Consider the following 21055-nt stretch of genomic DNA (forward strand, 5'->3'; position numbering starts at 1 on the left):
TAAAACGAAATTAACAGAACCTTATTATGCAACAAATCGAAAGAACGTTAACGTTTGTAGAATATTATAAAAACCGGCTGTTTCTGTTCAATGTATTTTTAAAACAAAAGCAGAAATGGGGGGAAAAAAGGTAGATCTAAAGTTAAAATTGGTTAGAAATAATCTTACTGTCCTGGATGTGAGGAGATAAGAAAGGAGGCTCGTGTGAAAGTTGATGTAAAGAAAAATAATTGTACTCTAAAAAGTTAAAAAAAAATAAAATAAATCATAGTGACTAATATTAGTTTATTGGCTGTTTGTTAACTTAATGTGATTATACTTAGCACAAACACAATTGTAGAAAAAAAAACATACATCTGAAATGAAAACATGATTGAAAACCAAAAAGCTTGTCCTCTGTCAAATGAAAGTGTTTTGGAAGTTGAAATGTATGAAATGTGTGTGATCTTTCTAGTTAGTGTTGATTATAAGGAGAATAACAACTGATGAATTCAGATTTAGCATTCATATACAAGATAAAATAAGATAATCCTTTATTAGTCCCTCATTTGGGAAATTAGCACGTTACACCAGCAAGGAATAACCAGGACAGCTAGATGACGTAGAAATAGGAAGAAGTCACAGAAAATATAGAAATAAACATGTAAAACCAAAATTTGGCCACAGATATAAATTTACCAACTATTTCCCAAGTTACATTTGAGCTGTGTTTTTATGGTATGAATTTCTGACATGCTAAACAATCAAAACAAGTTTGAAATCCTGTCAAGTAGCATATGAAGGTAAGATAAACAGCTGACAAATCCTGGATGTAAAACTGCATCAACTAATATAAAGACATGGTGTTGGACTTTCAGTTCCACCTGAAAAACTTTTCAATTCATACTTGTTCTTTTATGAAAAACTTTGTATGTAAAAATTCTTTTTTTTTTTTTATGTGTGTGTGATGATTAAATTGTCTTGTTTGTTTGGAGGTTGAAACAGGTTTGATAAAACATTTTTATCCTTGAACTTCAGGGAAAACAAAATCACAACTTAAGTGTAACAGCTGGCTGATACTGCTTCAAAGAAAAAATATGGAAAATAATTATTTTTCTTTCAGGAAATCTCTGCGAAAAAAGTCAATCTTTTTCATTCTGCTCATTGCTCCACAACCAAAGCGTAGGGGGAAAAAAGTATCTGGGGATAAAATATGTTTTTTGTGAGTCCTTTACAATCGCTGCATGTCTGAGATGTTTTCTTTACAGCTCACAAATGAATCTTTTTTTTACAGACTTGAAAAAATAAAGAAAAGGAACCTTTTGGAGCTCAGCTTTCTTCAAATCTCTAATCTCTGGTTTGGTGTTTCAGCTGTTTCCTGTGACAAACAGACACATCCAAAGTCACCCATATCTACATTATTCCTTGTGGTGAACTTGCACACACGTCAGCGAGCTGCAGAGCGGTGATTTCCACTGACTTGTCCTAATCAGAAAGGTCCTGTCAGGATATGAGTGAGTGGATAACATCTGACACTGGTATCCAGCCCTGTGACCTAAACAGTAATTCTATGGCCACTGCGGAGGCCTCGTCTACAAGCATCTTCAAAAACAGGTCTTTTTTGCGCTGGGGGCTGGGATGGATGGGTTGGGGGTAGGGGTAAAGCTTGTGAATTCCGGAGGGTGGGCTCTGCAGCCTCGGTGGGTGGAGATGAGCGTGTTGTTGTTTCATTCCTCCAACGTGTTTTTCCTTTCCCCTCATACCCGGGAATAACCCCTTTGAGAAATGTCCCCACTGGGGTAGATGTGAGATAAGATTGGAAATTTCTCAATGAACGTACTTTTTTTTCAGGGCGTGTTGTTATCGATCTGCTGTGTGGTCCTGAGTAACTGCAGCTTGTGGTTAGAGCTATCCCCCTCTGGAGTCTGTGTACACGAGGGTCCACATCACATACTGATCTGAATGAGCAGTAAGAGTTGCAGTGGGGTTTAAACCTAACTGTGCAAAACACTTCAGTGGAAAAGACACTTTTTTTTGTATTTCATGAAGAACTTTCATTGTATTTTTTTCAACCTAAAAGTATCTGTAAAGTCACGAGTGTGACGCTTACAAAACTTATATATATGAAGGGGAAGATGTGTTGAAGTAAAAAAAACCAAAAACTTTTATTTTTGGTATTTTTTATCTAAACTAGAAAGCATTTTATTCTTTATTTCCTTGATTGTTTAATTGTGAGCTGATGTTTTCCTTCCTGTGCAGGCTCTGTCCATTTAATTTGGTCCTGAGTATTGTAAAAACAAACAAACAAACAAACAACCCCTGACACCCCCAACAACTACTGGGACTGATCTCCCAGTGACAAGTGAGGATCGCGGGGCCCAGCACATCAGCTTCCAGGTTTGTTTTTCTGGGTTTTCCAGTCACATTCCTAAGCCGTGAGTTCAGCTCTCCTCTGGTGCCCACTATGATGCTGGGAGGTAACTGGTTGTATGTTAGGAACACGAGCTCAGAAACAACATGTCCACGCACAGAGTGAGCAAAGTGAGACGATCAGCTGAACTTTATGTTGTGTTGTCTTCAACCAGAGTTGGTTGTTGTGTGTATTTCTTTAAGCCAACAGGATAAACTTTAAAGAGCAGAAGCCTGCAGTTAGGTGTTAATCCGGGGTAAGAGAAGACAGTCAAAGCTTGTTGTGACTCCATGTTTTATTGGCATTGTGAGTCTACTTTGTGTTAGATAGGGTAAATAAAAATTATAACCCTGAAGGCTTTTATTTTGCTATAAGACGTGTAAAGGATGGTTAGACATTTACAGGAGAATAACTCTTAAATAACCTCAAATAACATCCGATCTTTGTTATTCCATCAGAAGACTAAATTCTTTCCCATGTTATTTATTATTATATGGCCACTGCAGCTTTCTTATTTTTTTGTTTTCCCACAAAAAAAGCATGCGTGCTGAAAACTAACTGGTTTAGTAAGGGCTTTTGTCACCATTCACACACGTAATGTAGTTGTACAAAAGCCAAAACACTATGGCTGTGCTACTGTAGCCTTTGTTGTGTCAGGCTGCAGCCATATAGATCTATCCATCCAAAGGAGGAGGAGGGGGAGGAGGAGGAAGGGGTGGGAGAGGGTCAGTGAATGTTGATGCTGTTCAACATTCACACGTTCATCTTCATCTTTAAATGTGTTTTTCTGTTGAGGATCAAGTTTAATCTGACGGTCCACTAACACAGCACAGGCTGCAGGCTGTCCTCTTTCTGCTCCGTACGGTACAGTCGAGACACTTAACACCCCATCTGATGGTGTGTGTGTGTGTGTGTGTGTCTACGTGCTGCCGCTGGTTGCGAGTCCGATTCCTTGTTGCTGTTGTTGTTGTTGTTGTTGTTGTTGTTTTAGTTGTTGCTGTTTTTTGGTTTTTTTTTTGCCCCCCACCCCTCCACTCCCATTTGAAAAACGCAGGGGCAGAAATTAGCAGCATGAAAGCATGTAATTGACAAAGTCACGTGTTCTCACTACGGGAACGGGCACAGCCAGCACGAGAGCGAATGAGAGCGAAGGAGGGAGAGCGAGACAGAGAGAGAGAGAGAGAGAGAGAGAGAGAGAGAGAGCAGTACAGAGGTGGCGAGAGTGAGGAGAGGGATTGAAGGGAAGAAGAGAGACATGACAAAAATATCAAAAGGCAGAAAGCACGCCGTACCATGCGAGCTAAACTGGTGACCGATGGGATCGAGGATGTCGGATTAATGGTGACGACCGCAGCCCGTTTTCGCAGAGGAAGCTTCTGTATCGCAACTTGGGCACAGAGGGTCCGCCGGGAAACATGGCCGAAGGTTATTCTGCAATTACTATTATTATTGTTTCCTCCCGTTTCTCCCTACTGACCCCCCCCCACCTCCTCCTCCTCCTCTCATTCCCGGCGTGTGTGCGAGGGAGAAGGAGCGAAGAGGGTGGTAGTGTGTGTGTGTGTGTGTGTGTGTGTGTGTGTGTCTATGGCGGCGGGTGAGGAAAGGAGGGGGACAAGGTGCAACGTGATTATTGTAGCAAACCTTTTTTTTGTAGAAGAACCCCCCCCCCCCCACCGCAGGGCTCCATGTGTAACCGTGTTCCGCCGCATGAATGTGAGCGCATTGTTGGAGTGACTCGTCCTAGTCGAGAGACCATGTGTACACCTGCCCCCCCCCCACCACACACACACACACACACACCACCTAACCCTCCCCTTGTTTTGTTTGTTTGTTTGTTTTTTCGGGGTCAGGGTCCCCACTGCTCTGTGGCAGAAAGGCTTTTAGGTGCACGACAGAAATCCTCCACAAGTTTCACCGAGCGAGCATGTCTGTGCACGACCCGGAGGCGATCATCTGTCATGGAGTAACAAACAACTTTTTTTGGTGTGTGTGTGTGTGTGTGTGTGTGTCGGGGGGGGGGGTTAGGGTTAGCCTTGATGCACACCCGATCACAGAGCAGCATGCGTCCCCTGATCGCTCACAGTGGCGGTGGGGGAAAAAAAAAGTAGTAGTATAGGAAATTTCTACCGGCCCTGAACTTCACATAGCTGGTGTGTTTTCTCGGTGGAGGGGGATTCCCCCCCACGCTGCTCAGAGAGGCAGCAGCCCCATTAAAATACAAACAGGCATGTGCTGTAGGGAGTAGCCATCCCGTCGTCGTGTCTCTATTTAAATAAATAAATAAATAAATAAGTCCTAACTTGTCTCTGGTTTATCCCCCCCCCCCCCTCACTTGTTTCAGGAGGGCCGGGTAAAGGTGGCGGAGAAGACCCCGCCAAGTCCACGGAGCAGGAGGACCGGACTCGACCTCAGGTCCTGTCGGGATCGGGCTTCTGCAAATGGTTCAACGTCCGGATGGGCTTTGGATTTATCTCAATGACCAGCAGCGAAGGGAGCCCCGTCGACCCCCCTCTGGATGTTTTCGTCCACCAAGTAAGTTTGGAGGGGGGGGGGATAACACACACACCACCAGAGTGTTTAAAGCCTGTTTTGTGGTGAAGCTGTGCACATAGGCCTCATCTGAATTTTCTCAAATGTGCAAGTTAGTTTTATTTATTTTCTGACAAATTAACTGGTATTTCAAATCTGGACACACACACACACACACACACACACACACACACACACACACACACACACACACACACACACACACACACACTCCGCAGCACAAGTTGCTGGTTTCACTGGTTACATTGCAGCTCCTACCATTGCCCTGCTACAGTTTAATCACATGATGTTGTCCATGGGTTTGGGGGGGAAAAAAAAAAAAAAAAAACTTTCCTCTTTAAGCCCCAGCGACAGCCCCCCCCCCCCCATTTTATTTTTTTTTTTTATTTTTTTGTTGTTGTAGCCTTGTTTCCCCTGCATGGTGAAGGGGAAGGGAAGACATGTCGTGTGGCTGTGACATGGTTAGTTTCACACTTGGCCCTAACGGACAGCAGCAGAGCCTGACCCTCACATGCAGCACACGAATCCCACATGTTGGAAAGCATGTTTTTAAAGAGCCAAAACCTCACACTGGGAAGGCTGGGGAGGGAGAGGAGGTGGAGGTGTCGGGGGGGGGGGGGTGGGTGCTGTTGGGGATTGCTGTTTAGTTGATGTCCACATCCCTTTTCCATATTTCCACTCTGCTCTTCTACCTCATGTAATGCTGATTTATTGCAGAGTTCATGTCAGAGGCCTTGTTTTTGACTTATTCTACAGCAAACAAGGAGCAGAGGGCTCCTGCCTTCTTTCAACGCCCCCATCCCATTAAATCGCCCCAATTTTTTACAGTCCCATAAAGTGGCTTTAAAATACCCGAGAAGGAACGGCAGAGGATGAGGAGAGGCATTTTCACCATTTCATGCGACACCCTCTCCTGGAGGTGTCTTTATTAAGGGCTCCCATGTTCTTTTGCTGAACCTGTGGGAACCGGGGGGAGGGGGGTGGGTGGGCAGTGGGGGTGTGTGTGGAGGTGTACCAGAGGTCAGATGTCAGCAGTGATGTAGCTGTGTATCTGATTAAAAAAAAAAACCCCACTAATCATTATCGAGCAAGCTATAAATATTCAGAGAGACAGATTATGTCTTCATATGGGACTTGGATTTATTTCCCCATCAACCCATTTCTGTGGAACTCGGCGAACCTTGATGGTTTTGTTTTTAAGCCAATAGTGCACCACTGAGATTTCGCAACCTATTTGTTTGTGTGTACGTCTTCTGTGTTTTACATCGCTGGGACAGTTTGCAGTGATGAATCTCAGTCTGTAATGCTGCTGTGTAAAGTTTTCCTTTGGTTTTGCATCCATTGCCTGCACTTTTTTTTTAAAGTCGAAATAAAAAAATCTACATCTAATTAAATTGAGATAATAGAAGTTTCATCATTATGAATGTGCTCTTAATCTCAGCAGTACTAAAATTGTTTATTTATTATTAAGTTATTCTGGTGCTAATTGGAAGCTGTCAGATGTGGATTAATTGAAATTCTGCAGCGATAAAACATCCACATTTAGGGTAAATTATGTTGAATAGCACGGATGTGTATCAATATGTTGTACGAAATAACGGGTGTTTAATTTTCCATCAGACTAGATATGCATGCGTGCACTGTTTTTGATATGCAGGCACTCCTGCAAACAGGCAGATGCTCAGAAAAGTGCAGAGTGCATTGCAGCGTTGTGTGATTGTTTTTTGATTGATACTTTCATATAGCTGCTGTATTGACTGAATGAACTGCATCTCTGTCTATACACACTCCCTGCTGGCCAGAGATGTTTTCAGAGAGGGAAGGAAGGTCTGGTGAGGGGAAACGGCCTTAAGATGAGTCAAATAAACACATATCTGTCTCAGCATTTTGTTGCCCACAGTGCAAGACAAGCTGCTGCCATGTACGTTTTTATGGCGATAGTTTTCAAATGCACGATGGGGTTTGTTAAGCTCAGTTAAAGTATTCCATTAATAAAGGTGCAGAGATTTAAAAAAAAAAAAAAAAAAGGCCGCAGTCAGTAACAGCTGCTTTCTGCTATGGCTGCAGATTTTCTCAAATACACCCTGTTCAATTTCTGAACATTTAAAAAAAAATTACTTTGCAATGAAAAAGATTTCCTTGCTTCAGTGAATCATATGTTTACATTGGTGTATTTCTCACCCCCAGTGTTTCCAGCTATGTGTTTACAATAATACAAGTGTCATTTAGCACAAAGAGCACACAGTATGCATTTTTAGCAACATCACCATATTGAATACAAAACACCCCGTTCCTTTGCGAGCATTTGCATTCATCTATACACTCTCATTACGCCACTCGCTCCTTTTGTCTGACTGTTCCTCGCTCTCTGTCTCTCTGCTGGCAGCTCAAACATATTGATGATGTTTATATTTATGAAATGTTCACATTTGGGCTTGTTTTATGAAGTGTGTGATAGGATATCTCTCTTAGGGTATAAACAGAGGTGTGGCTAATAATTATATATATTTTTTGTATTGCTTTGTTGTATAATTTATTTATTTTTTGTCTTTTAGTAATGTTTATTCTTTTCTGTATTTTGCGTCTCATAGCTCTTCACACAACAAAGGAAAAGCATCTAATCCTCAAATTGAAGAAGCTCCCACTAGGAAATGAAAACTATCTGTAGTCGTAATTTCTGATATATCATTCCGTTGATCAATTTATCGGTTTATTGAGTAATCATTGCAGATGTGCGTATAGCTGATTGCGGTGAAGGCAACATTTCTAATCAGTTGCAAGCTAACAAGCAGAGCTGCATTTGCGGGTTTTTATTTTACAAACTGTGACAGCAGAGTTTGGATTGATGCAAAGGTCACATAATATTTTCAGCATTTATGACACAACTTGAGGAGTCAGTTTTTGTGTGTGTGTGTGTTTTTTTTTTTTTTTTTTTTTAAAGCCGACTGTAGGATTGCTCCTATATAATGTTGATTGTGTATGAACAGAGAGGGAGAGAGAGAGAGAATGATGAGGGAGGGGGAAGAGGGAGCATGAGGACAGGAGAAAGAGGAGGAGAAAGGAGGAGGAGGTGGAGGGATGTGGGAAAAATAAGTGTGGGTGAACGGTTGGGGGGGTGGGGGATGTGTGGTAGAGGTAGCTCAGGAGGAAAACATGAGCGAGAGAGTGGAAAAAGACGAGTGAGTGGAAGAGCAGGAGGTAAGAGAGAGAGAGGGAGGGTGTGTGTGAGAGAGAGTCAGTGAGAGGGTCCCCGCCCGACCACGAGTTCTCTTCCTGGGAGGCCTCCTCATCAGGGCTCCTATCTGATCACTTCCTTTTTGGAAGGTAGATGTGTGTTTGTGTGTGTGTGTGTGTGTGTTCGTCTGTTGGTAGAAGTGAGGGAGTAATTAAGCTTCACACAAGCCATTTCATTATCTTTGTTTGTCAACCCCTTCTCTACCTGTGTTTTTCTGTGTTTCAAGCGTGCATGTATGTGAGTCCGTGCTGAGACGTGGGGTAGTGTGGGGAGGGTGCGGGGGTGCTCTCTCCTCAGGCATTCTTTAAAAAGAGGAATTTCTTTAAAGACAAAAAGGCAGGAGAGTTGGGTGGGGTGAAGGGGTGTGTGGCGGTGAGGTGGGGGGCTGCTTGCCCTTTGTCGGTAATCAGTTTGAAATGTTGAACAGTTTGGTGCTGCTGTTATTCTCTTGAAACCTCCAGAGTGTGTGTTCAATTTATGGAGCCCCTATAAGAGAGTGTGTGTATATATGTGTGTGTGTGTGTGTGTGTGTGTGTGTCTGTGTGTGCATGCATGTGTGCGCATGTGTCTGTGTGTGGTTCTTACTTTCCACTCTTCACCGCCAGGTTGTTGATGTCTACATGTGAACCGTTGTGAGAAGTTTTTAGGTTCCTGATTGTGTGCGCGAGTGCACGAGGGAGAGTGTGTGTGTTTTGTGTAGCAAGGTTAAAGTGGGCCCCTAGTGAGATTAACCTCTGGTCCGTGTCACCGTTTGGCATGCAGGCCCCACCCATCTCTGCCTCCAGATAGCCAGTATCAGGCTTTGTCTCTCCTGCAGCCACACTATCCCCCCGCCCACCCCACCCCACCCCCCACCTCCTCCCCCTCCTCCACCAACCTTCTGCACATCAAAAAAGGCAAGAGAGGAAGAAAGAGCAGTCACGTGACTTCCTTTTGAGGAACTCGCCACATACAGCGGAGTGATTGGTAAATGGGAAGGTGGCAGAGTAGAGAGCAGAGCAGGGCTAAAAACAAATCGCAGTTCACCTGAAAAACAAACTGAGTCCAGTTCAGCAGCTCAGGAGGCTAAAAGCTGATTGTTCATTTCTCTTTTCTCCTCCTTCCTTTTTTTTGTGTGTCTGCATCTGACAATTATACAATTGCATTTAATAAAAAAAAAAGAAAAAACAAAACTGAAGCACTTCAACAACAAAGCCTTCCTTGTTAAATAAGAGGGTATTTTTTTGCATGCTAACAGTTTATGTTACAGATTATCTAACAGAGCTGATTATTCTTATCCATTAATCTGCACATTATTTTCTTCTATATTTTCTTATATATTTTTTTGTCCAAAATATCAGAAAACATTGAAAAACGCCAAGTAACTTCTCACAGCCTGAGATAAACAATCCAAAGACTGCCAAATACCAAATACTACCGTATGACTAGACAAAAAATGAATTAAATCTCATGTTTGTTAGTCAGCCCACTAAACATCTCTAAAAGAGGGGGGAAAACACAATTTTAAAAGAAGTTGAACAATGAATACGTTTATAAAATAATATATTTGAAAAGGTTTCTTTTGTCTTGATGGTATTTGTGTATGTAATGTGTAATATTAAAACTTAGATAACCCTAAGTTGAATTCAAAATGGGTTCAAGTGATAATTATTTCCAATCATCTGTCCGTTTTGGTGTCTTGTCTTCCAACGGTCGACCCTGAGTCTTGTGTGGAAAGCTACGTGCCGTCCAGCAGTGCTTTGTGTTCACAGTGGGTTCAGTTATTAGGAGGCTTGTGTGTTTTATTAGCAGTCACCTCAGCGAGCTTCATTTCCCGTCGCTTGCTGATAAATGTAGCAAGATGATCTAGTGCTTCCTCTCCTGGATCAAATATTTGCCCCCGTCATAATCAGGGGTGTTGGATGTTGTTAATTTGAGGCAGGGGAAACATGAAGGCTTTTAAGTGTTTGATGGGGGTTGGGCAGGGTTCAAGGGTCAGGGCCACTAATGACAACGTGTTGAAGAGGGTTGGGGGGTGTCAACGTCATAAGAGCAGCGCTGTTGGTGGTTTCCACCAGCATGTTTGGGAGCGGGTTTTTTTTTTTTCCTTCTCTCTCTCCTTCTCTTTCTCGCTTCCTCCTTCATCCAGCTTTCTTCTTCCTTTTCCTCTCCCTGCTTTCTTCTTTGGTTTATATGCATCCTGTCGGGTTATGTCCATCTGAACTGATCTGGCCCAGCTTTGTCCACTTAGCATTTCCTGTGCATAAAAAGCTACTTAATGGCACCACACCACATGGTGACCGCCATCTCCCTCACGTTCACCCCTATACACCCCCTTTTCCTCTCGATGTGAGAGCGATCCGTCACACGGCTCTGAGTGGGCCACCTCTGATTTAAAACATCCTTTAATAAGCCATTCAGAAGCTGATGGTCACCACAGAGTGAAAGGCTGGTGGAAAGCGGCAGGTCCTCCGCTCTCCACTTCCCCATCCCCTCTCGTTACAGCTTCCTGTATTGATTGCTGGTCCTGGTGATGACGAGGGCCTAGCCAATGAAAAGGAGGGCTATTTCTATCCAGGATGTCGGAGTACATATTGATTGCTGGCTCCTTCCTACACACACACACAGACACGTACAGCCACACACGCAAGCCTATAGGAAGATATTTATTACATATGGGGAAGCTTGTGAGCATAATCGGGCCATTTTAGAGTCTGCAGATATCCATTTTTGTTTGATCAGTTTTTAGGATGTGACGGTAGCCGGTAGCTCAGCTGTAAATGCAAAGGGCTGGTGTGGTCCTCTGGTTGGGCTGGGTTGTGGGGGCGCAGTAGTAGTGGGAGAGTTACACCCCTAACCCCCAGATTTCTTCTGCTGACCTGTGGGGCTCCTGATCAAATGGGGGTTTTTGTTCCTGGGTTCCCCTGAAGTCCAGCCACTGATCAGGAGTTGCTCCTCCACTGGAGCTGAACAGAATGCGCTTGAGGCATTTCCATGAACCCCCTCCACCTACCCAATCCAGCACCCCATGCTCCAGGCCACTCCTCCATTTTGTGTTCTCCCTCTCTTTCTCTCCCTCTTTCTGTCTCTCTCACTCTCGCTCTCTGACGTTCCCTCTCCCCAGCCATGCCCTTTCCTGACCTCTGTGCGTAAACTGAAACGGGTCAGGACACCTGCCAGGTCGCTCGAGAGGAGGGAACTCGGGTTGCAGGTTCTGATTAGTGATTTTTTTTTTTTTTTTTACGCATATTGATACATGCATACAACAGCTCAGAGGCGCTCTCTCTCTCTCTCTTACACACACGCACGTAAATCCACATGCAGCCTTTTATTACATAATTGAGGAAACGGAGCTGCTGTGAGCTTGTGCTGCAGAAATAAAGCGGAGACATGAAGGCACGAGTGTGCTACCACGTCCTATATGGAGGAGATCTGTGCGTGTGTGTGTGTGTTTTCCTGCATTTCTGCAGAACAAAAGAGGTTGTGTGGTTTCCTCACTGGTGCATTGTGGGCATTGAGGGAGTTGGAGAGGGGGTAGGGTGCTGAGACAAACCACTCAACTTTGACCTGGAGAGACAAGCCGCCTTTGGACTGAGGACAGGAGAGGTAGAGGAAGGGTTCATGCGCCACACATTCTCCCAGTCGATGATTATTCATCATTATTCTGAATATGTTGTGTTGTGTGGGGGGGATGGGTGCATTTTTTTTTATTTTATTTTTTGTATTTTTTACCAAATGACACTGCATGAAGGCTGTAGAGTCACTGGGATGGTCTGATGAAGATGATCATAAAATCAACTGGTGCTTTAATCTGAATGTTAAAAGAGCTTTAGGTTCTTTTGTTTTGTTGTACATAAAAAGAAGCAGAAAGACACGTGTGTTTTTCGAGCAGTTTTGGTTAATGAAGAATTGATTGTTGCATTGAATCGTTGTTTTTGCAGCTCAGACCCTTGAGGTTGACTCTTATTGGATGCATGCTCAGTTTGTGACTCACCTCCTCTTCCCCTCCTCTTGAAAATTGTCTTTCACTCATTTTGATTCCCTGATCCAAGTCCTTTTCCTCAAAGCCAAATCCAATACCTGAATGCACAAAAACAAATGAGTTGTCCATCAGCGATTGACCAGAGGTGCAGTGGTCTTCGGTGTAGTCCTCACTTAGTGCAAGGAGAGAAAGATTTCAGAGAATGAGCAGAATTATTTTTTTCAACACTTACTTGTGTTGAGTATTTCAGCATGTCAAATTTTCTTTCCTTTAAATTGTGGATTTCTAAAATGTGTAAATTGAAGAAGATTGAATAATCAAATAAAAAAAAAATTATGCAAGTTTCATTTTCTTTAAATAGAAGGAAACTTTGTTTCCTGTCATTGTTTTAATTGATTCTTTTCGATATCTTTGTTTTTAAATTTGACACAATTTACAAACTACTCATGTCAGAATTTCCATAAGATACATGGTTATATTCTTAAAGAGTAATAGTTTTAAAAATCCAATCATACAAATTAATTTGGAAAAATTTCAATCAGACAAAACGTGTCTGTTTTCAAGTTAAAGGATTTAAAAATGTTATTGTTGTGTTCTCATTATTATATTAAACTTTATCTAATAAACATCTCTAGTTCCAAAATCTTAGTCACACAACTGCAATGACAATAAATAATTTTAACTTATTCTTTTCAGTTCAGTTGAAGGTGCCTTTTCTGATAGTATTTATGTATAAACTTAAACTCAGACAAAATAGTTTTCGATGTTCAACTAAAGTTTGGCCAAAATCTAATCTAAAAAAACCAACAAACTAAAATTATATAAAAAGTGTTTTCGAAAAGGTCATTTTAAAATAGCCCAAAACTGATATATTTTTTTTAATGCAATCAATATAAGACATAAAATGTTGATCACCTGATTAACATTTTGCATGTTTTGAAACATCATTGACATATTATGTTTTCTTGAGCTTTTTTCGATATCTTTAGAAATCATTTAACGCGTTTTTTAAAAATGTAGTTTTGCGATTGAGCTTGATTAACCTTAAAAGCACAATGCTGTGACATTTTTACCCTTTTCACATTTTTTTAATTTACAATAGTAATCCTTATGAAACAAGGTTTAAACAAATAATTTTGATCAAGTTATTCCAACCATTTGTTTTTAAGACACCTCCCAGAAAATGGTTTTATTTCATGTGTTTAGTCTGACTTGTATTTTGCTGCACAATGATGATCTGATTCCACAGTGCAGCGAATTCAAACACTAGTCTGAGTTTGTAATGAACAAGTTTTTCTTCACTTCACCACTTCTGTGTTTTCTACATTCTCTTTGTTTAAAAGGAATCGTGTTCATTTATATCTGCCAGTAGACTACCCATAGAGCAACACCAGTTTCCTGTAGCTGCTGAGCACATTTCTGCTTCTTCCTCCATAGGTTCACACTTGATTCCCTCTGATCATTTTCTCCTTTCTCTTCCTCTGTCTCCAGAGCAGGAACCGCATTTACAGATAGCCTGCATGTTATTTATAGGACTGAATGTATAGTAGGTAGTAGGTTTGCTGTGCACACTGCATGCTCGTGTGGGTGTGTGTTTACCTATGCCGAGATCTGCAGGGCTCTCTGCGATTCATGAAGGTCATGGATACAGCGCCTATCAGCAGTCCGCTCTGTGCGATCAACAAGGCATAAATCATTGTCCAGTGGTTATATAGTAACTAAATCAATAACTCCGATCATGTAGATAAGATGGATGGTGGATGTGCTGAGAGAAAATGATTGCACGGGTGCAGCACTTGTGCCTCTTCTCCCCGCAGAAAGAATAGGAAGTGGTGTGTCTGCAAAAGGTAGATAAAGAGAGTATAGCAAATCCGTCGGTGCATACCACATGGAGCAGACCCATATATTTGAAATGTTACATACCGCAGCTGCAGGTTTGCTGCATGCAGCAGGCCCCCACAGTAAATTCTGCTGTTGTATATAAGTTTAGTTTCTGTGACGGTTATTTGAAGATAAAGAAAAAGCGTTAATCGGCCAGCTGCTTGCTCACTCACATACATGATAATATCTCTGGCAACTGCTGGTTCAGTGTTTACGTTAGATTCCCACTGGTGGACATTAATGCTGAGCTTTATGCTCTTCAGACAGGAAATATGAGGTACATATCAAATCAAATCTTTTCATTAAAAATTTACATTTCTGCTCAACATACCGCCATACCTGACCATACCAGTCAGTACATTGTGTATATATGTAAATCTATACAGACTTTGTTAGCTCGGTTCATCACACGAGGTTATAAAAATACCCGCTAGAGTCCGTCAAGGTAAAACACAGCCCGCTATCGCTGTGTGTTTAAACCCTTTAAAAAGCATGTGTTGAGACATTTGAATCGTCTTTATTTCGCTTCCCAAAGGAATTATGATTACCCAAGGACATGTGAGGTCTAAGATAATTAATATCCTTACTGCTGTTTCACAATGAATTCTGGTCATACACGGTCGACTCCCCCAGAATATTGTATCAGTATCAGAGGGCAGGTGGAACTTCATGTTTTGATACTGAATTTAGAGCAACTCACACAAATACTAGCTTATGTCGCTGTCTTTAACTCGCACTAATGCGTTGTGGGTATTATCCTAAAAAAAAAAAAAAAAGAAGAAAGAAATCTGCCACTGTTCAATGGCTAATTGCTTTTTTCCCTCCCTGTAGAGCAAACTGGTGATGGAGGGCTTCCGCAGCTTAAAGGAGGGCGAGCAGGTGGAGTTCACCTATAAGAAGTCCTCCAAGGGCCTGGAGTCCCTGCGGGTAACTGGACCCGGTGGGGGACCCTGTGCAGGCAGCGAACGGAGACCCAAGGGGAAGATTCCAATCCAGAAACGCAAACCAAAGGGAGACCGGTGAGTGCGATCAAAATGAGACAAGAAATGACAAACCAGGGATGATTTATTTTTTTTTTTTTTTAAATATGCTCTGTGTCTGCAGGAAAGAAATTATTCATGTGTATGTCTGCACGACTCATCAGTCTACTCCTTAGCTTAAAAAAAAGAAAAGCCAAACCTGAATCTATATGAGCAATTGGAGCTGCATTCACAAAGCAGGGCAGTGCTATAGGAGGAGACATGTTATATGTACATCTCACCGCAGTGAGCTATTTCTGAGTGGGCTAAGATTATAGATAAAATCTATTCAATCTGCCCAAGTACATGCCTGTTGCTATGGTTATTGTGCGCCATAATAAGGAATTGAATAGGGCACTTTGCCTGCCATTGGTGCTATTTTAAATCAATTTGCCAGCTTTTACATTAGAGACAGCTTTAGCAGAGGGATGGATTGGGCTTATATGCATCTCAATGTGGCAGTAGCTCAAACAATTGTTTTGTCCTAAATCCTAAAGGCTGCTTTGCTAAAAAACTGTCAGGGCAAGCCATATGGAGCTCCTTAAAAATGCCCGGTGGTTTAAGCAGAGGAGGCTGTGATCCCCGTTGTCCTGCTGACGGAGAAAGCCTTCATTTGATGTATAGCAAACCCTGCCAGGCAGAGACGAGTATATGCTGCGTCCATCGTAGGACAGCACCACACGGCTGTAAGGCTGCATTTACATTCAAAAGTGGAGCTCTGCCGCTCTTTATGCTGCTTCATCACAGCTACCAAATCCCTGTGGCACCCAGTTTTTATGCATTTTTTTAGGTATAAAATGGGAAGACTTTTTTTTTTTTTTTAAAGAGAGGAGGAAACAGTATCTGGGAGAGAAGGCTCTCTGCTTGTTTTACAGCTGAATAATTCAGTTTATTTGGGAGAATTGATCCGGTGTGAGGTCAAGTGACTCTACCTTCATCTAAGGTGGCAGCAACGCAGCATCGGATCCAGATAAGGCAGGTTGATCTCTGTGATGTCATCTCGTCTTTGTGAGAGCGCTCAGTGAAAGCAGCTGCGTTGCTCTGACCCCTGCTGGACGCTGTCATGCAACTGACTTGTCTTTACACCAGTGCTCCTCAGTTCAAGGCTTTCTCGTGTCAGTTATGCAGAAAAATCAGCAGCTGTGGTAAATAAATACCTGAAATCAGTTATTCAGAAAGTGTCAGATTATTAGAAGTCCAAATGAGGGAATGAGCAGTTTATGACAAGTAGTAGAAAAGAATTTTCTTGGGTTGTTCATGAACAACTTTGTTGTTTCCTAAAGAAAATCTTATTTAGTTATTGTAACATTTAAACATGTGGAAACCGCAATGAATACAGAGTATCTACGGCAAAGAAAAGAGTTAAGAGAACATGCATAATAACATTCATGGTATATGTGCTTGTTGCTAAGAGGAACTTAAATACATTTCTGAATGCATTACATTTTTGATAGCTTTAAGACCTTGAATTAAACCATCTGATGAAACTCTTTGCCGTTTACTTAACATTTATATAAATCCAGACGTGCAGTATAACAATTTGACTGTAGTTTAAATATTTCAACGTGAAATTTTAATATGGTAAATATAATAAATGCTAAAATAACCTTGAATCTGGAATAGATACATTAATCTTTTATTGCTGCCTGTGAATTAGAAATGTACATTTATTGATTCATAAATATTATTGTTCTATTTTTATAGCTGTTTTTAAAAAAAATGGCATAAAATGAACTAAACTAGTTGTATGAATCCAGATTCTGAGGTTGCTTCTTATTAACATCTTAAAACTTGTCTTTTGGATTCACCTAATATTCTGTCTTTCACTGGTTTTTCCAAATTAAGGTGCTACCAATGCCTTTCAATTATCTGTTGTAGGAGAAAAACAAAATGCATTTTTCAATCTGACAGACCACGAAAACCTATTATGTAAATATACACCCCATTTCGTGAATTGACATGAAAAGTTTTTAGTTTTGAACAGGATTTTGTCATGTATTTTAATATAATGAATATTATTATATGATGCTCTCTTGGCAGAGGCAGCAAAGGCTGAAATTAACTTTTCATGCAAAAATTGTCTTTCAAGTAAATTTGGTGACACGCTGGTGTACTGTCTCTCTTCTTGCTTTCTTTAATTGGCTGTCAAGTAGCATCTTGAAATCCCAAAAGTTGACCGCTGCTTCGTGATTGAGTGTCCCTGCTGCTTTCAGCTTAAAGCGCATGAAGACAACCTGAGTTAGTTCAGCTTCTAAATGAAGATGAAGCACAGTGATGTGTAAAAACAGTGGATGTGACATCTTTTAGATTTAATTGTTTAAGAGGTGTTGAGCATTCAACAGCAGCCCAACAATAAAAAAAGTCAATGGAGCCTGAACGGAGACACGTTGAGGATATTAAGCCTTAAATAAGAGCATCCGACGCTTAAAGCATCAAAAATTGTCTGGGTGCCACTTTGATTTGACGTGGTGCCAGAAGGACTGCTGGCATCTCGACAGGCGTAGTCCTCTGTGACCTTTGCCCTCAAAGTTTTCAGTGCTGCTCTTTCAGGCTCTTGTGCCTCTTGTCAAATTTAATAACATGGTGTAACTTGGCATGCCACAGATTGCCACTCACGGTTGATTCAGGGCGATAGCAGGTGTCATACTCCCATCTAGTGGTGAATTCACGCTGTAGCACTTAGCTCAGCTCAACAGTGTGATATTGTATGGCTCTCCTCTGATGGTTCTTGGATAGTTTTGTCATCATACCATGTGTTGTCTGTTCCCTCCACCCCCTCCCTGTAGCTGTTATAACTGTGGAGGTTTGGATCACCATGCCAAGGAGTGTGGCCTGCCCCCCCAGCCAAAGAAATGCCACTACTGCCAGAGCATCATGCACATGGTGGCTCAGTGTCCCCACAAGGCGCTGGCGCCTGCCACAGGCTCTCAGGACCAACATGCGTCTACCTCGGCCTCCAGCCCAGGGACCGGGCCCTATCTCTGCCCCCTGGAGGAAGAGGAGTGCTCCGGCTCATCTCCCCTGGAGGGCTCCTCCTCCTCCCCTGAGGAGCCCCACACACACCGTGGCCCCCGGACCCAGAGATGGAGGAAATCCTGAAAATGGCCTGTAGAGGTGAACGTTTCACCACTAAACCCCCCGAAACCTCATGTCTCCGCTCAATTAAGGATACCTGGTCCCCCCCAAACCCGCCCCCTCATCTACCTCACACCGGTGAAAAAATGGGAGGTCTTAATTTCTGTACTTTTATTTTATTTGTTTTTATGATTTATTTTTCTAACCAGCGCAGCTATGGCAACGATCAATGGGGTACGGACGTGCGTGAATGCGTGTGACTGACTGACTGTAGTCGTCTGGTGCAGCAAGGCGACCACCACTGGAATGGTGACTGTTGGGAAATGAATGTTTCATTTTCAATCAGTGCAGCTCAACACAACAATGTGGTATGAATCTTGGTTTAATGAGGTCCCCCCCCCACAAACACACACTTGGACCTAAATGTTGGCCATTTTGAATGCTTTTTTTTTTTTTTTTATATTTGTTTTGTTATTACAGGTGTTTTTGATTTTAAAGCCGCAAATTTATATCCTGTAGGCCTAATCGTTCCGAAAAATCATGATGTATCCTTTTAGCACACACTGTAACTCATTTTAAGAAGGATTAGAAGAAGCTCTAAAACCCTCAGTACGATAATCCAGACCCGTAGGATTGTTATCTTGGCTTCTAAAGAGCTCTAAGGGAAATTTTTATGGATTCCAGAGGGAATAAAAAAAAAAGAAAAAAAAAAACATAAAAAAACAAACTAAAGACAGGGAGCTGCTGCTCTTGAAAAAACTCATTACATACCGCTCTCTTACAAGAAAATTGACTGGACCAACTGATTGTCAAAGGGTGAGCATGTGTGTCTGTACATGCATGACTGAGAGAGAAAGTGTGTTTGTGCGTGTGTGTTGTGCATGCAGACTGGAGCACCTCTTCTTCAGGTGCAGGTCAACACTATTAACCTTTCAGCCCCCTACTACGATAGATATACATGCCTTAGAAAAGACGTACGATTAGATCATAGTTAAGAGTAACAAATCCATTGCTAGACTTCCGTTTTGATTGTTGTATAATTAGTTTAAAATAACATCATAGTTTATAAATCATAGTATAAGTCATTAATATATATGTAAAGCCACAAGATATAATTGAAATTCTCTTAACTTTAAGCAATGCATATATAAGGAATTAGCTCTGATGTAGGTGAATAGCCCTGTATATTGCATGGGATACTCTGTTGTCGTGTGAAAACTTATAGCACTCTCTCTCTATTTACTTGTTTTCATCCACGACAAAAAAAAAAAAAAAAAAGATTGACCCTTTTTGAAAAGTGAACTCCATGCCGCCTTATTCCTCAGTTTGAACAGTCAGCGGTCTGCTCTGACACTGACACAGCACAAAGACTGGCCTTGTTTTAGTATCAGACCGTCACAGTATCATCACAGCTGCTCTACCTAACTTACCTCACCAATACTTCTTCTCGGAGATGAATGTCATAGAACGTCAAGCTGTTCGCTCCCCCAGCTGATCTAACGCTAAGACCGAACCCGATCCGGTTCCACTTCTTCCATCTGTGCCTCACATTTGTTACTCAGCACCAGCCGGGGTGACGCTCGCTTGTCTTTTAGAGACGAGATGCCATCACTGCTGCTGCTGCTGCTTCAGACTCACGGAAAAGAAAGCGAGAGAGACAGATAAAGAAAAGAGAGAGAGAGAAGGAGTGCTGCTTTTGGTAGAACTTGAATCCCAAGCATGGCTTTAGTGGCACTTATCTGTGACCTAACAACTCTTCTCTGACCATATTGAATGTGAAAAGAGCTTATCTGAAGTCGACTCCTCACAAAGTTCACGTCGGGTCGCTTTGGAGTTGTATCTTAATGTTCTGACAAATCAAATAACTTTGTATGATGATATCAAACTAGCTTGTGTGTTTTTAAAAAGCTCTAAGTAGACAACCAACTTTTTTTGGTATATTTCTATACCAAAGAGTTTGGCTTTATTTTTTGAAGGCATTTAAAATTAAGACTTGCTGATGCGCTTGCTATCCTCGCTCTTTCAGAATAAGAGGGACTTATTGCTGAAAGAGCAGTACTGCGGTTGTATTTTTTTGGAAATTTTCTTTTCTTTCTTTGTTTTTTTTTTGTTTGTTTTGTTTTTTATGTACAGCTTTTTGAATGTGTGCGTGCGTTAAAAATCAGATCTCAACAATGCAGCATTACAGAAAAAAATAGTGAATGACCAAACCACAGAAGGAGCACAGGCCTTGCTCAAATCGCTATGGAAACATCTTTTTGTATGATGTATTTTTACATTTTTACACACAATTCCTCTCAGGATGAAGAACTGTTCTCAGGGAATTAACCAAAAAAAAAAAAAAAAGTATTGTATTCTTTTGGGAATCATCCACTGACTGACTCAACAAACTCAGCTAAGCAATGGTGAAGAGACGTATGTAACCGATTCATGTACTGATATTAGCAACTACCTCTTGAGTTATACATAGTTGTGCATTTCATTTTGTTTTGTATATTTTTTGATGAGCTTGTATGATTAACTGTAGGTCTCTATTGTACTGAGGTGTTGTCAGACGTTCCCTTGTGTTGCCACAGGCTCCCTGGTCTTCCTTCCCAGATTTGATTTGTTACTTTTTTCTTTTACTGTACCTGTATTCTTTTTTTTTTTTTTTTGTTTACAGCAAAAGCCTACCTCATAAGTGCTGTTCCTCCACAAACTCCTTACCTCCTCCCACCCCCCTCTACCTCCTCCATGCAGTTAAAAAAAAAAAAAAAAGAAGAAGAAAGAAAAAAGTAATTGCCACTTGTCGCACTAGAGTCACATGGCATTTTCAACAAATCAGCCCTGAAATGGCTCATCATCTTGTGACTCCAAATATATCTTACAATCAAAGCCCTGAATTTTCAGAATGGGCGTGTTTGTCTCACACATCCAGGGTGAAGTTTTTCTCTGCCAGCTTTGTG

General features: G+C 41.6%; 1 protein-coding gene across 1 annotated transcript; it reads left to right on the forward strand.

The window, feature by feature from the left end:
* The first annotated feature begins 3624 nt into the window (after positions 1-3624).
* Positions 3625-18534, forward strand: lin28b (lin-28 homolog B (C. elegans)). The gene is made up of 4 exons (XM_029496722.1): positions 3625-3814; positions 4731-4921; positions 14848-15035; positions 17822-18534. The coding sequence occupies exons 1-4, from the start codon at positions 3805-3807 to the stop codon at positions 18132-18134; spliced, it is 702 nt and encodes a 233-aa protein (XP_029352582.1). The 5' UTR covers positions 3625-3804; the 3' UTR covers positions 18135-18534.
* The last annotated feature ends 2521 nt before the right edge of the window (positions 18535-21055 follow it).

This window comes from Echeneis naucrates, chromosome 24 (genome assembly GCF_900963305.1).
Source record: "Echeneis naucrates chromosome 24, fEcheNa1.1, whole genome shotgun sequence".
NCBI classification, from domain to species: Eukaryota; Metazoa; Chordata; class Actinopteri; order Carangiformes; family Echeneidae; genus Echeneis; species Echeneis naucrates.